The 16401-nt window shown below is 48.3% G+C and overlaps 1 protein-coding gene across 2 annotated transcripts; it reads right to left on the bottom strand.

Annotated features, from left to right (window-relative positions):
• Positions 1-2805: 2805 nt before the first annotated feature.
• Positions 2806-13108, bottom strand: LOC119365889 (fructan 6-exohydrolase-like). Of its 2 annotated transcripts, none has more exons than XM_037631539.1 (5): positions 12908-13108; positions 12740-12748; positions 4101-4960; positions 3507-4004; positions 2806-3424 (listed from the first exon to the last, which is right to left on the bottom strand). In XM_037631539.1, exons 1-5 carry the CDS (start codon positions 13077-13079, stop codon positions 3191-3193), a joined length of 1773 nt encoding a protein of 590 aa, XP_037487436.1. In that variant the 5' UTR covers positions 13080-13108; the 3' UTR covers positions 2806-3190. The 2 variants fall into 2 exon arrangements, with proteins under 2 accessions (XP_037487436.1, XP_037487435.1); XM_037631538.1 differs by lacking the exons at positions 12740-12748; positions 12908-13108 and adding exons at positions 6978-6986; positions 7131-7397.
• Positions 13109-16401: the final 3293 nt, after the last annotated feature.

Here is a 16401-nt window from a genome sequence, read left to right as displayed (position 1 = left end):
GGCTTCACCCAGTCTGAGGTCCGGCTCGGATGACCCGATCGTGACAATTGCAGAGGTGCTCTCTTTACTCCCTAGCCGAACAATCGAGAACGTAGGGGTAAACACAGGAGCGAGGCAACTCAACTTGCAAATCGCTTAAGTCAATATGGTGCATATTGTGGCGTAATACACGAACAAGGAATGAAGCCGTACAAGTATAATCATATGCAAGAGGAAAAGCTTCATGAAGGAAGCCCCCAAATGAATTGGGTATTTGAATTTATGCGTCACAAACAAAGTTTGGACAAGAAAAATTTTTACAGGCAACATTTTTCCAAAAAAGTATAATGCTTGGTCGAACCAAACACAATTTAGAAGTTAAAGCTTTGAGCATGAAAGCGACTTAGCTGGTTAATGTGTTCGGTATTGATGACGCGGTCCGAGCTTGATACGGGACAAGGTTCCATCCCCCAAGCCGGTCCCGAGGTGGCGGAGCGGAGAGCTTGACACGCCGAAGTGGTGACATAGCACGGTCAATACAGACCAGCAGAGTGACGCCGAAGTCCCCGGATCATTTTCATATGCACAAAAAATGGTACAAACCGGAGATAAGAGTAATAATGATAAAAAAATCGTTGCATAATAAATAATTTATGCAAAGTGAGTAATAAAAGAAATATGGCCTGGCGCCGAAGTCAATGTCGATGCAGTGCGTCGGTGTGATGCGGTAAAGGCATGGCAAAGCCTGAATTCACAGGTTGGTCCGAGCCCCGGATGCGGCGTTCGCTGGACTATGTACGGAAACTGACCGAACCATCATGCAATGGTCGTTAATGCGGCCACCATTTGATAGACCTGTGTACATATGATGGATAAACCAGAGTAATAATTCCTTGGGAAAAATGAACCCAAACAAGCAAAAAATATTGGGATCAATAGCACCTGGTTTATTTGTTGTAGCAATCCGAAGGAAGGTGATTCCCGAAATTGGGATTCGATCCGCGCACCCATTGCTTGATGGGCTATAAAACGACGGCATGGCAATGCTGGCAAAGGTTGGCTCGCCGAGGCAAAGCCCTCGGTCCAGCTAACGTGATGGAGCTGGTCGGCTAGTGACGCCGAAGTGTCCGGAGTAGGTTGATGAAGAGATGGTGAAGCCCCCGGTCCAGCCGAAATGTCGAAGTAGGTCGGCGTGATGGACACCAGCTTGAAGAAGCAATAGTGCGGCCCTGCAGATGCAGGTCGTGACATGCTTGATGCCGGCTTGATGAAGCGACCGTGCGGCGATGCCGGTACGCCCGCTCCGTGTAATCCGTGGGGCGGCGGTGTTGGTGATGATTTATCCTTCGCGATGCCGGATGATGATCCGAAGAAGTTGAGCTCGGCTCAACAAAGTGACGACGTGTCTAGCGCAGGTCGGCAGCCGTGGAGCAATATTGTCGGACTGGTTTGACACCAGCATGATGTTGAAGATCATGTTCAAAAGATTTTAAAGTTAGTGGGATGTGTTCGGGAACAAAAAACAATACCCCATACAAAACTTCCTTCAAAAAGGATGTCCGAAATCCCGTTCGTAAAAAGGACGAACTCGGGTCGGATTTGTTTTCGCGCAGAAAACAGATCGAAAAAGCGATGCACTAATCGGAAGGTTTTTGGAGTTTGGACGGTCGGATCGAGATGAAATTTTGAGGGGTGGTAGATATAGGAATTCCGCAGTCGATCAACGGTTGGATCTTCCAAAGGAGGTCCGAGCTAGAAGCTGGACACCACGCCCTAAACTCGTCCAGATTCCCATCCAGATTTGACAGGGCTCCGGTATATCATGAATTGTCGGAGATTCCTCCATCGGAACTCGACGAAATTTAGATATCCGTAACAATAATAATAAATATTGTCAGATATCCGTAACCTGAAGAAGAATTATTCTTCCAAGCTGACCATCTTTGTAGAATTGTTTCTTTTCTTTTTGCGGGAAAATGTAGCATTGCTAGACTTGTGGGTGGTGCTTTGCTAATGAGTAAACACCAAAATGAGGGATAATCGGCTATAGTCCAATTCAGTGTACATAATCCCATATATATATATATATATATATATATATATATATATATATATATATATATATATATATATATATATATATATATATATATACTTTTATGCAGGTCCATGTTGTAATTCGAGGTAATCACCATGTATAATAGGCAACGTGCATGTTAATTCGCCAAGGGCGCTCCCAGTATTTGTTGTGCACATAATAACATTTTGATTTAAAGTAACCACCTATTCATTAAAAGGCCTGGACTGCTGGGGATTGCATTGGAGTTAGGCATGACCATCTCAATCAAATCGATCTTGGACGTTGTCTGGGCCGGTTGGCTTGCGCTTGCTTTATTTCCCTCGTCAAGTTAACGTATAAATAAAAGGCAGCCCGATAATCTTCACACCAGGCCTCTCGGTCTATTGGTTGGGAAATATCCATAGCATGCTTGTGGTCTAAAGTTCCACGTCCCACATAAGCGCTATGTTTTTTATCTTTTCTTCCGCTTCCTCTGGAACGTGAGCCAGCAGCAGACGGTCGAACGAAAACTGGTAAGCCGAATCGTTATTCCAAGACAGACGAAAAATTATATGGGTCCCATCATAAACCAAAAAAAATGAAGAAACAATCCGTCCTTCAATATTAGGTAAAGATAAAGATAAAGATGTATTTTTCTTTCCAACTTTTTTTTGGACGATACAACTTCTGCTCTGCTATGGATCATAATGGAACTCGGCTCCATGTCTCGGGGGCGTATGAGAAAAGATTGAACAGGCGCACATCGATTTCATAATAATAAACCTTGTATATTTGAATATTATTTTTTACAACTCAACGGCTATCATACATTTACATGACGCCCGTTTTCACCTTCGAAATACACTCTTAATTTGATGCCAAATACCCAACATGTAGGGCATGCGTGCTACTTACTACTAGTATTATTAACACTATCAAAAACTTTAACACCTAGACACAAATCTTCCAAGAATCTTTTTCCTTTGCAGCATCCTAGAATCCTTCTTCTGTGCTGTTCCGGCAAACAATGAGGGAGCCTCCATTTGTACACCTGAGCCACAATCGGGCAGGCAAATCCAATCGGCCGTAGAAATTCACAATGGCCATCCATCCGTCCGTCCATCCACCGAGCGAAAACCCAGCTCCCGGATCCTAATAGGCCTGAGCTCTGCTCACCGAGCTCGCCGCGATCAGCCCGTCGGGGAGGACGTTCACGGTCGCCGTGGCCATCTCCCAGGCGTCGAGGCTGGACACCTTGACGGCGCCGGTGCCGTTGTTGAACACATATAGGTGGCTGTTCCCGTTCACGACGTGGTCCGGGTACACCCTCGCCGTGATGCACGTCCTGCCGCCGCCGCCGAAGCTCTCCACCACCGAGTGGTCAACCTGTCCGTCGAAATCACAAGTGTTATACTATGAAACAGAGCAAAAGATTCAGGCTGCGGCGAGCCGGCGGCGATGAACTCACCAGTGTTCTGAGGGAGATGATCCCGCCGTGCGCCTCGATGTCCATGTCCACGAAGGCCCCGTACGGCGGCTTGTACACGCCGTCTCTGGTGCTCGACCTTGACAGGTCGGTGCACATGAGGACCTTGTACTTGTCGTTCTGCCTGAACACCCTGAAGAAGACGGCGGTGTGCTCCTGCATGTCGCCGGAGGCCATGACGAGCAGCCCGAACGGGCCGACGCTGCCCGGCACCGACGCGCCCTTCTCCCCGCACAGGCTCTGCGGGTCCAGCAGCCAGTTGGGCTCCAGGACGTCGGCGTGCTCCAGGGCCGGGATCTCGAACACGACCTCCACGTCCGCCTGCTCGCCCACGATGCCGATGATCTCGTTCACGCCGCCGGCGTTCACCTCCGGTATCAGCAGGTTCACTCGCTTGCTCCTCAGCGTCTCGATCTCCTCGACCGGCCACTGCCGCAGCTGCTTGCCGTCTTCGTCCAGCCATATCTTCCTCGGAACAGTCTGCGGACATCACATCACACGAGCCAATTAATGAGTATGATCAGCCGATCGTAAAAATATTGATGAACTTGTGTGCGCATGGCGGCGGCCGCGCACCTGAACACCGGACCATCCCCTGACGAGGTCGTCGGCCACGCTGTCGGACTCGTTGGCCCAGCCCCAGAGGACGCGCCGGTTCTTGCTCGGGTCGAAGAAGGACTTGGACGCGTACACGTGGCCGTAGTCCAGGCGGCGCCAGCTCCGGCAGTCGTCGTCGTCCTCCGGCACGAAGGTGTCCGCCGTGTCGTCGTAGCTCCCGACCACGTAGTAGTCCTGGACCGTGTCCATGACGCTCATCTTGAGCACGTGCCTCGCCCCGGCGCCGCTCGCCGGGAGCCCAACCTCCACTCCGGGCTCAGACACCGGGAACAGGTCCGGGCACTCCACCATGCCGGCGGCGTGGGCCAAATAAAGCGGGTCAGCGTTGCGCTCCCAGCGCAGGAAGTCCTTGCTCCGGTAGATGAGCGTGGCGCCCCCAACATCATGGACGCGGGCCGCGACGGCGATGCGCCACAGGCCGTCGGCGCCGAGCCACGCCGTGGAGGGGTCACGGAAGTCGTCGCGCTTGATGTCCGCGGGGACGGGGATGACGGGGTTGTACTCGGGCTTCACCCACTCGACGAGGAGCGGGTCGGAGGCGTTCTTGGGGAAGGCGACGTTCTGGACCTGGTCACCGCGGGCGTCGATGCCGGTGTAGAGCATGACGGGGCTGCCGTCGGGGAGGATGGTGGCGGAGCCCGACCAGCAGCCGTTGGCGTCGAACGAGCGGCTGGGCTGGAGCGCCGCGTCCAGGGCGAACCAGTTCACAAGGTCGACGGACACGGAGTGGCCCCACGACAGGTTGCCGTTGCCCCACGTCACGCCGTCGGGGTTGTACTGGTAGAAGAAGTGGTACAGGCCGTTGTGGTACATGGGACCTGCAAAGCACAGCAAATATTTTTACCGCCGTCAGGATAAAATTACAGTGCTCTGTTCCAGAACTGGAGCTACTATTAATTCATCATTCATCTAATAATGTTAATTTCATATCGTGAATGTTTACATCTTTTCCTACAAAGCTAGTCAAACTTTACAAAGTTTGAATTTGACCAATTCTTATATCCGAACTAAAAAGAAACGGAGGGAGTACTAAGCAGCAGGTAAATAATTCCAGATTTTCTGAAAGAAAAAACTACTGCCCCGTCACTGGTCCTCGCCTGACCGTATGAGCAAAATTTGATTCAATTTGTCGACATGTTAGGATGGCCTGTCTTTTTAACTTTAGCAAGAAACTTTGCCATTTTGTCCATCACAAACTGAACACTTGGACGCAACAGACACACCAAAGTGCAGGCCACAGAAGCCTCGGCTTGTTTAGGATAGCTTACCCCTTTTCGTGTTATCTACTATGGTCGGTCTAGAAACTGGCCGGTGTGTGGATAAGTTGAGTGGTGTTCACTGACGGCGATGTTGCGCCAGCCAGGATAACTCCACGTTACCCGGGCACTAAACACCGGCCGGACCGAGCTGCCTTTCGCCGCGGACCACACACGCATCACCTTGTTCCGGATCTCCTCGTCCTATCGTCTACTGTGCATATGGCCTATCGCCTATGGATAAGTTGAGTGTTCACTGACGGCGATGTTCCAACGTAGAAGCAAAAGGTGTTCAGACGGGAAACTAGCAGAATCAAGTACCGATGGAAGTCGCTCAAGACTCTAAACACACCTCCGGAAAAGGAACTACCAGTCTGGTGCAAAAATCAAATTTATTATGCTTTTTCTAGTCAAAATTGCCATGTTTTTTTATCAATTTTTTTTTGGCCACATCGCCATGTTTTTTCTTTTAATCTTATCTTACTAGACAACCAAAGTTCAAACTTTGGTCAAGACCAGGAGATAGAAATGACAAACTTGCCGACGGTAATGACTAAACGATGCAGGCCGGTGAGGAGGAGGGAGCTTTACGTTACGTGTGGGTGGCTATGCCATGTCATGTCACACAAGCACCGGCCTGTCAAGGATCTCTTCTTCCTTTTCCTGTTATCTACTATGGTCGGTCGGTCTATGGACAAGTTCAACCATCACTGACGGCGATGTTGCTACGACCAGCATAATTCCACGCAGAGACTTGGAAAAACAACGATGAAAGCCTAAACACATCTCCAAGGTACTACTAATCTCGCGGAAAATGTGGCTTGCCCACAAATTTTTTTGTTGATACGTTCTTTCATCTAACTACTAATGGCTTCCAAATCAACTTTTTTGCCGTGCTTTTGTCCTACCAAACGGCTTGCTTGTGTTAGATCATTAAAGTAATGACCTAAAACGTCTTACATTTGTTTAGTTTTTTGTTTGTTTGACAGAACGTGTTTTTCTGGCTGATGACTGAACAACCAAGGCTCAACTCTCTCGACGAATCGGGAGCGGGAGATAGAAACAATATACTTGTCGTGCCCTCCTACCGAACATCAACAAGAAACTTTATACCATTTTGCCCACGTAGGGTAGGTGTGGGGGGCCCTTCGCGTACGTGGCCATGCGAGCAGAGGCGAGCACGCGCACGCGCAAGCGGCAGAAACACTCGGACATGGACACCGTATCCATGCGGGCCACGCACCCACCGCCATGCATGTTCAGACTTCAGAATCTCCCCTTCACACTCCTGCTCACCAATCCATGGATGGATAAGCACGAGCGCTCGTCCGGTGTTCACTGACGGCGACGTTCCGACTGGGACAACTCATTCCAGGTCGTCGTGCCAGTTCACACGGGAATCTATCTACCTAAATTCTTCTTTTTATAACGAAACTATCCGAATTCTGAACATACGTTCCGGTGTATTTTTCCCTTTTTTAGAAGATTATATCACTGGGATCTTCACTGGGATCTGCTCAGTGAAGGAGTCCGTGAATGGATTAGCAGGGAGGCAAGGAAGAAAGTAGCTGTGGCGTACCATTGGGATCTGCTCGGCACACCACCAAGAAGAGAAGCCACCATGGATGGATCCGTCCGAACCAACCGGACACGCGCAGAAAGATTCAGGTTAGCCAACGTCCAAAATCAACGACGGCGGAAACGAGAGAGAGGCGTCAGTTCATGTGTATACCGTTCTGCCAGTTCTTGGCGGGCTGGAAGTGGTAGGCGGACCTGGTCCTGACATGGCCAAGGCCATGGCCGGCCGTGGTCACCGCCGCCGATTTGTCGGAGAGCCAGCGGAGGGAGGCGGAGGAGGAGATGAGGAGGCAGAGGTGGAAGGCGACGGCGCACGCCGCGAGAGAGAGCCGGGCCATGGCCGAATGTTCCTGCGAGCCTGGTGGTAGCTAGCTACTTGCTATGATGCTCTCCAGCTCGCAAGAACGAATGAGTGGCATCCCGCCTCGGAGCCTCCAAATTTATAGCGCTCCGAGCGTGCCGACGTGGAGAACATGGGCAGGACACTTGGCTTTGGCCCTCCCATCTACTACTACTCCAGCAGTTTCTCCTTCTCTTTTCGGACCTTTTGGCGCGGGGACCCGAACCGCCGGTCAATTATTTCCTTGCTCGACCGGCCACCGGCCGGTCGGCCAGGTGACAAAACAGTCGGGATCAACAGTGGGCGGGTGATGGCGACGGGGATCTACGCCGCCGCGGTGCCACGGCGGACCGTCCTTCCTTCTTATCCACCCAAAGGCCGACGTGGCAGATCAGATTAATGCATCGGCCGGTCGGGTCCCGGACTAGAGTAATCATGTTGGTGGCCATCTTTTCTTCCTCTTTTGGCAAACGCGAGAGGCCACCTTGCCCACCGGCACGCCGGCGAGGTGGACTCCGGCCGTCCATGGCCGGCCACAGTGCGGCGATAGCCATGCTGTGGTGCCTGCTCTGCTCTCCGGCTCCCGTAATACTCTGCGCGCCGCCGTTAGTACTAGTATGACGTGTTTTGCGAGACTTGGCTTCGAATTAGTTTCTCTTCACATGAAGAATGTGCATTTCCCTACTACTCTCACTATACCATAATATAAGAGCATTTTTGACATAGTGTCAAAAACGCTCTTATAGCATGGTACGGGGAAAGTGTTTTTTTCAGCACAAAAGAAAATTAGTACACATGTTTTCAGAGACTTGGCTTCCATCTAGGGTTTTCTTTTTCTTCTTGGGTGGTTGTGGTCGGTCGCTCTTTTCGTGGAAGGTCACCTGCCGGACGACGAATCAAGATCCAGGTCCGGCGACGGGATCGGGATCCATTTGCCGCCGCTAGGCGATGTGACGCCTTCCTATTATTAAGGCTGAAGCAAAACCCTTTGTTAACCGAAAGGGGTCGCGTCGTCCACGTGTACTCGAGGATGCCTTCTTATCCAACACGGGGGAGCAACGTGGGGCTACAGTGAGCAGATCAGATGAGAATCGTCCAAGAGGCCAGCGGGGACAGCTTCTGGTCTTGCGCACTAGAGCAGTCCTGCTGCGGCCTTTGTGGAAGCCGGTGTCATGGCCCTAGGGCCACTTGCTTCTGCTGTTCCCTCCAAATTATATCAGGATTTTTAATCTTGGCGCAACAAGCGCTTGTGTTGCTCAGATTTTTTTGGGGGAAAAAGTGTTGCTCAGATATTTAAAGTGCTGCGAAACAAAGCACTTGTGCCGGTTCCGTTCATTTTTTGTCACCATGTTAACCGCTTCCACGCAATCGGTAGAGAAATTTATACCAGGATTAGACTACTATACCAGTAGTACTACACGTTTTGAGAGATTTGGCTTCGATTTTAGTACGTTTTAATTTTGGATTTTCGGACTTTGCGTCTAGATGACTAGATGGAGGTCTGACCGGCTGGCCGGTCATTCTTTTCGTCGAAGGTTACCGGCGAGATGACAAATCAAACGTCCATCCAGGTCGGACGATGGGGCCGGGATCTAGTCGTCCGCTGCGTGCGATGTGACGCATTCCTTGGTTCAAATGTTTATATTAACCAACCGTTTTATCAATCGAAAATGGTTCCATCATCCACGCGTTGCCGAGTAGGATACCTTCTTATTCAACACGGGTGGAGTTACGTGGAGCCACAAGGAAGATCACGCAGCTCACCGGCGGCCAACGGCCGACGTTGCCGGCTCTGCGGTCTTTGCGAGACGAAAGGTGGCATGGCCTCAGTGGTGACGCGCCATGGCCATGGGAGCGAGTTGCTTCTGCGGCTGGCCGACTGGCCGCCCGGGGATGCATTATGGGGATCTCTCCGGCCAGTTGACGGATGGGCACTGAATGGTTTTGTTAGTATGTTAACTGACCACCATATGGGTCTTTAGTCAGTTGGTGCGTGCTAATGGGCTTTGTTAACTAACGGCCACGTCGGAGCTGCATGCCCACTTGGCCACCATGTACCCCCTGCGCTGTCTGGGCCTGCTTGGAAGGAGAAGCTTACGGATTGGAAACGGGGTGCGGCAGAGAGAGGCGTGTAAGGAAGCGCGATGAGGTTTGTGAGACTCGTCAAGAACTATGATTGCTACTGATACAGTAGACAGTGCATTCTGATGAGAAGACTGCGTGCAGAGAGTAAGTAGCGTGGAAGGCAGTTTCGCTGCCGGCATTGGCCAGACTTTTGGTCTACGACGACTGCTATCGATCGATACAGTAGAGATTATAGTACTACTTATTACTGTCCTGCTGAGAACTGTACTCCCTGATAGTTTAGGGCCCTAGCTAGAGATGTGCTGGACAGAGCAAGATTCACCTGTAAAGTGTAAAGTACTCCATCTGTCCCAAAATACTTGTTTGTAGTTCACGGAGGAACTAGTGCTCTGCTTATTCCCCGGAGCAACACTGATATTCCATGTCGACAGGCTCAGTTCATGCCTTGTCACATTAATCACCCTTCAAAGCACCGCGACTCACGTCTGTTCACATACACGTCCGTCGCGTTATTATCCTTCAACACCCGACACAAAAATCACCATAAGATGGCTTACACTTACGACTGGTTTCTTCTAACTGTCCACGTGACAGTGAATAATTCAGATAAACTCACGTTACACGGTCCCTGTCTCGGTCTCCCTCTCTCCATCTCGTTCTCCCTCATCCGTTTGCGTGCACGCGTTTTTGTGCTGGCAGAGTTCATGCCACGTCTCTGTACGCAAATTTTGGCAAGACATTCCGTTTCGAAAGTAAATAATTTTGGCAAGACATTCTAGAGAAAGAATTTCTACTGGTAATGCAAGAGAGATTGCATGCAGTCCTGCTGAGAAACAGGGTGTAGAGAGTAGTAGCGTGAAAGGAAGTTCCACCGAAAGCATTGGGCAGACTTTTCGTCTGTGACTTGTAAGGATAGATTAGATTAGGGATTACACATAGTCCTGGTGAAGAATTGTACTCCATGCTGGCTGCTATTGTATTCGTTAGCTGTGCAAGCAACAGAGTTTAGGCCCCTAGAGACGTGCTTGGAAGAGTTAGATTGACCAGAGCAGAACCGGCAGCCTACCGTCCACGGGCACGTTCATGTCTTGTCCCTTTTATAACTCTTGATTGATGAAAACACGTGGCTCAGAGCATGTACAGCCGGACGCCACGAATCAACTCTCATACATCCACGGACGAATCCAATTAGTGGCCGGACAGAAGAGTGAAGGAAAAACGTGACCCAACCGGACCCCCATATCATCCCTATACGCCCGAGCTGTCCCCGAACCCTCATATCCATCTCAAATATAGGGAGGATATAATGTACGTGGACGCGCCCGGGGCAGTCCGCCACGTAGGACACGACCCCATCCCGGATCATCTTTTCCCTTTCTTTATTCATTCTTTTATTTCTATCTCTTCATCTCCATCAATCATGTGCAAGTGATTGTACATATGAGGAGTGTGGCTCCGTGAACGGACAAATAGGGACCCAAAACGGATCGGGCGCGTCTGTGGGCGTTTAAGATGTCATATTTGCTATGTCCGGCTGTAGATGCTCTCAGTATGGAAAGAAGAGTGTTTTTCATATCACACCATTTTGGACACATAATTTGCTACGAGTATTAAAACGTTTTCAGAGGGAAAATGTGGGTCGCACCGCGTGCTACGGTCCGGACCGTTTCCAGAAAAGACCAGCCTACACGGCCCAGCATTTGAGAGGAACCCTCGTGAAGCCCCATCCCGCCATCCGTGTCGTCAGTGTGAACCGCGAAGACGTACGTGCACGGAAGGGAACAAAATAGCTTGGACCATTCGGACGTGGTTCGCATGTCTGCTTCTTCGAGCTCGCACCATCGTCGGACTCGTGGATCAGCCTTCTCCTCCGGTCGATCGCCGCGTGTTTATCGTTTTGTCGGCCGCTTGCCGCCATTGTTTGGCATCGACGGGCAATTTGGTACGCAGATTATCTAGCTCGGATACACGTGGAAAGACGGAGAACACGTCGTGCCGGCAAGGCACGGAATGATCTATGGCAGGAACAGAGCATGGACCTATCGCCGTAAGTGGATCGCCTGAAGATGACTCCCTCGCCGGCACCGCCAAAGAGGAAAACGTCGACCGGAAACTTCCGGACTCCATTTCACTTGAGGACACCTGTACGAGAGCGTGTACTCGTATCGTATCGGTTCCTTTTGTGCCCTAGTGGTTGATTGGATTTGGAGGTAGATGAAAGTGGTACGGTAACAGTATTTGTTAGGTCGGCGAGCTGGCGCGTCAACATAAGAGGTTTAGGTCCCTAGGGGCTAGAGATGTGCTTGGCAGAGCATGGTCGACCTTGCATGCAATGCTTGCTAGTAGTACTCGGCGGAGCAAATCTGATGTTCTACTGTCCAGTGTCGACAGGCTCGTTGATGGTGTACTGTCTAATGTCGACACGCTCGTTCTTGAAAAGTTTCCTTCATTTTTGGGTACATACAGATCCTAAAAGCTCGAAAGGGGAATGTTTCTGCCTAACAGCTGAAATCTTCAGATTGTTGGGCTAGCCGCAAATTAGGTGGGCTGTGTGAAAACTACTGCGTAACAGGGATTGTTTTGAAAACTTGTTAGGTTGCCCGTTGAATTCATCTCGTATGCTTGCTCTTTTATGTGTTACCGAGCAAGCCTATACAATCTGAAGATAATCGTATGGTGCTGGAGCAAGTACCTGAAATGCTTCAAAGGGAGGCCCTCACGCTTTGTTGTTAGCATTAGATGCGGCATTTTTGGGTAGACTTGTTCGCTGGAATCTCTAAGTTTGTAGTTGGGTGTTACTAGGATGCTTTCGTATTCTTTCTGTTTCGTTATGATTTTATAGTGGAAGCCGATCCATTTTCCAGATCGTATAGACAAAAAAAGGGGGTAGAAAAAGGGTAGAATGTTTTCCAATTGTCAATGAGACGAACTCATAGCAGAATTATGTGTTCAGGCAAATTCATGTGTAACACGGTCTCTCTCGTCTCCGTCTCTGTATCTCTTCCTCCCTCCTGTGCATCATGCGCACGATTTTCTCCATATGAAAAATTCATGTAACATCTAAATTGGTCAAGACATTCCAGAGTCCAACAAAATTCTAGTGGACAAGTTTCAAGGGAACGAACCCGCAAAAAAAAAGTTATAGGGAACGATAGCGTACGGGCGTCTCGTTTTACTTTTGGAAACGAAATTCTAGAGCAAGAATTGTCTGTCACCAGTTTGGGCCCTTAATCTAGAAAAGGCCATTATAGACGGCCCAAATTTGCAATTGAGCTGATTAAAACCCCACTCGTGTCGCATGCACAGAAAGAAATGAAGAAATGAGAAGTAGCGCGTACCATTCGGATCTGTTGAGCGCCATCATGAAATCAAAATGAACCCAGCCGGACCAGCAATTTCGCCATTTCGCCACGATCGATTGGACACACAGAAGATTCAGAGTAGCTAAATCCATAACCGGGTCAAGTAATAGCGGAACAAACTAATAACCTAGCGTTCCTACGTACCGTTCATCCAGTTCTTGGCGGGCTGGAAGTGGTAGGCGGTCCTGCTGCCATTGCGGCCCGTGCTCTCCACCGCGTCGGGGGCTACCAGCACCCGGAGAGAGGACGACGAGGAGAGGAGGAGGCATAGGTGGAAGAAGGCCACGGCGAGAGGAGGGAGCCCGGACATGTCCATTCGTCGTGCGAGGGACGAGAACCAAGCCAACCAACGACTGGTTCCTATGGTGATCTGTGGTGGTTGCTCCGTTTCCACTTCACGCAAGACTCTCCTGGATTTATGGCCCCTCCGACTCTTCCCCGGGTCTAAGTTTACGCTTATCGCAAGTCTACGTTCGTACGAGAGCCATCAATTTGATATGCAAAATGATGGAGTGATGGCGTCCAGTTTGAGGGATCAAGATTCCTAGTCACCTCCGCCTTGGCTTCTGACTTTTGGTCTCAAGATTTGGCCTGCTCTTGTGTATTTATTTTTTCGAGAAATCTAACCACCAGTCGACTGGTGGTTAGCGATAGGCACGTACGATCGCTTTCGTCTCTTTTTTTCCTTCGATCGGTATTTACGATCGCTCCCGCTCCCGCCCGTTCCCGATCCAGAATTCTCGCACCTCTTATTTTTAATTTCGGTAAAAAAAAAATAGGAGGGCAAGGGGAGTCGAACCTGGGATCTAACAGATCCAACAGTATTAGAAATCTACCAGCAACCACCTAAACAAACTCTATGTTGTGATTTGATTCATGTTAGATATTTTTCATACCTTCATGTTGAGGCAGACTCTTCTACTACAGATCTGTTCGAGTGTTATTTTGCTGTCGTTTCTTTTTTCTTACAAACATTTTACCAAAAAATATACAAAATATACATTTTTATCAAAAATATATTAGAGATGTGAATTGAGCTCATGAGTTAATACAGAAGACTAGACTCTTGTACTTTTTTGTACATAGATGTGAGCTGAGTTCATGGTCTTAACATGATAATTTATTCACCACAACTTTGATAACTTATGTACAAATATTGTGGAAACCTCGATCAGGTGAAAAACAATTTTTGAAACACACCCTAACAACTCGTGTGAAAATAGCATGATAATATAAGTACCTTATACATGATAAGTTTGTTTCAGTGGGGGAGTGTTGTTTGACGATAATTTATGTGTAATTAGCATGGTAACTCACGCATAACAAACTTGATCACTTATATACAAACACCGTGATAACTTTTATATAAACATTGTTATAGCGTGCTAGTGGTCCAACCCACGAAAACGACTTGTTTTTGGCGAGATATAGATCTCATAACTTGATGAACAAATATTATGTTAACTTTGACCCAGAAAAAAGTTGCTTAAATATACTCCGGCATCTTCAGTGGTACGTAATACTCACGGTATTTTTGACCCGACAGAAAATGTTGGTTAAATACACAACTTGATGACTTTAATATAAATATCATGGAAATATGCGCACCATAGACCAGATAACTTACCTGATAACTTAGGTCCAAACACCACGGTAATTTTTATCCGGGGAAAAAAATGTTGAAGACACATATGTTCTAAATTCTGTATAAATAGCATGGTAATATACGCCAACAAACCTGATAACTTAGGTACAAACACCCTGATAACTTTAATTTGTGGAAAAAAGGTTGTTTAAAATGCAACTCCGGTAACTTTTGTGTGCCCACAGCGCTGATAACTTATGTACAAACACCACAATAACTTTTTACTTGGGCGAAAATATTTGTTGTGCGTGTGTTATCACGGTGTTTGTGCGTGAGTTATCAGGTTCGTGCGTATAAAATATCATATTCTTTACAGCGGTGCGCGAGTTATCAGATCTGTGGTGCATGATCCTTGGGCGAAAAGTTCTAGAAATATGCCCTGATAACCTAGTGCAAATAGCATGGTAATTTACGCACCAGACAACTGATAACTTACATACAACACATTTGATAACTCTTTACCCATGTGAAAAACATTACTGAAACATGTCCCGGTAACTTTTTGTTGTCGAAACATACCCCAGTGTGAAGTTAGCACAACCCCATGCTAAAGTTATCGTGCTTCTCATCGTATAGTCATTAACCTTCTCATATTGTAGTTATCAGGCTTATTATAGTATAGTTATCATGTTGCTCAAGTCATAGTTATCACACTGGTCATGCCAAAGTTACCAAGCAAAAACAATTATTATCGCTGATATGAGAGAAAAAAGAAAGGTTAAAATAACCTTGTTTATATTTGATAGACAACAACTAAGGGTGGCTGAGTTGGTTATTGGGCTCAAACTCTAATGAATAGACTTGGGTTCAAGTCCCCTTGCCAACACTTTTATTTTATTTTCATATTATGTATGTAGCCAAAAAACCAGAAAAACCGTTGACGATTTACTATTGGCGTATACGGTTTTCGAGAGAAGAAGAAAAACCGGTGGAATCGAGCGTGCGGGTCACGAAAGGAAGCTGGGTTACGGTCGTGCGGATCTGTCGCTAACGACCAGTCGACTGGTCGTTAGCACAGTCCTTATTTTTTTGGTCAAGAAAAGCACCGGCCGAAGGAGAACGGGAATGGAAAATGGGATCTACTTCGCTGCAAGCGATGCCTTCTCCCGCAAAGCAAGATAAAGCGTAACTTAATCGCATCCTGCATCATATATTAGATCTATGTGTGCGTATACATGCACACCCTACCTTGTGAGCACATTGGACATGTCGACACCATATATTAGATTGACGGAGTCAACGTTCGGTAGTCGATGGACCGTCTTCTTCCACTGAAGAAACATCACGGAAAGTCAGAAATAAATTCAGAAAAATGCGAGCACTGGGACTTAAAATCTGATGGATTGGTTCCATCACAAGAAATCTAACCATCCGAGCTATACTTAGTTCACTTCTTGTCATTTAACGTGTGTCCAGTCAATAGTTTTTTCTGCTTTTGTGGCTTATTTTACAACATGTGAGTAAAATGGATCTGAGCATGGGTAGCCTAATTCTTTTTCTTTTTGCCGGCATTGGCACCCTAATTCGACGGCCAGTGCCTAAAAAGCCAGGTTCGAAATTAAGGACAAAATCCCAAAATTACTAAAAGTGTTGATTTTATTTTAAAACCATCTGTAATGATACTTTATTCTAAAATGATTAAAGTGATTTAAAAAGGCAGTGCTAGTGTCTTTCAGCCCAGGCTCAGGCTTGGTCTTTTCAGATCAAGGTTTCTTAAGCACAACACGAAACTAGCCAACAACCCCGGGATATGATCAAGTCTAGACCAATAACTCTAAAAGTAAGTGTAGACCAGTAGTGTCACGCTAAAAAATGTCAATAGGTTTTCTTCAGCCGAGATCCCCTGGGTAGTGATCGAAACCCCCGCTCCCCCGCTCCCTAGGGTTTCCCCGCCGCCGCCGCCGGCTCCCCCGCGCGGAGCCGCCACCGCGGCGGCCGGAGCCCGCCGGAGCCGCCAGCCCCCGCCTTCCCCCGCTCCCCCTCTCCTCTCCCA

Source organism: Triticum dicoccoides, chromosome 2B (genome assembly GCF_002162155.2).
Source record: "Triticum dicoccoides isolate Atlit2015 ecotype Zavitan chromosome 2B, WEW_v2.0, whole genome shotgun sequence".
In the NCBI taxonomy this organism is placed as follows: Eukaryota; Viridiplantae; Streptophyta; class Magnoliopsida; order Poales; family Poaceae; genus Triticum; species Triticum dicoccoides.
Note: the sequence above shows the minus strand (reverse complement) of the source record. Positions and strands in the feature narration are given on the sequence as shown.

What these genes read in the sequence shown, in the direction of transcription:
- LOC119365889 (XM_037631538.1), bottom strand. Translation starts at nt 7,314, where the DNA reads ATGGCCCGGCTCTCTCTCGCGGCGTGCGCCGTCGCCTTCCACCTCTGC. An exon ending in GGGGATGGTCCGGTGTTCAG is followed by an intron (nt 4,005 to 4,100) that starts GTGCGCGGCCGC and finishes TGATGTCCGCAG; the next exon opens with ACTGTTCCGAGGAAGATATG. An exon ending in TCATCTCCCTCAGAACACTG is followed by an intron (nt 3,425 to 3,506) that starts GTGAGTTCATCG and finishes TTCGACGGACAG; the next exon opens with GTTGACCACTCGGTGGTGGA.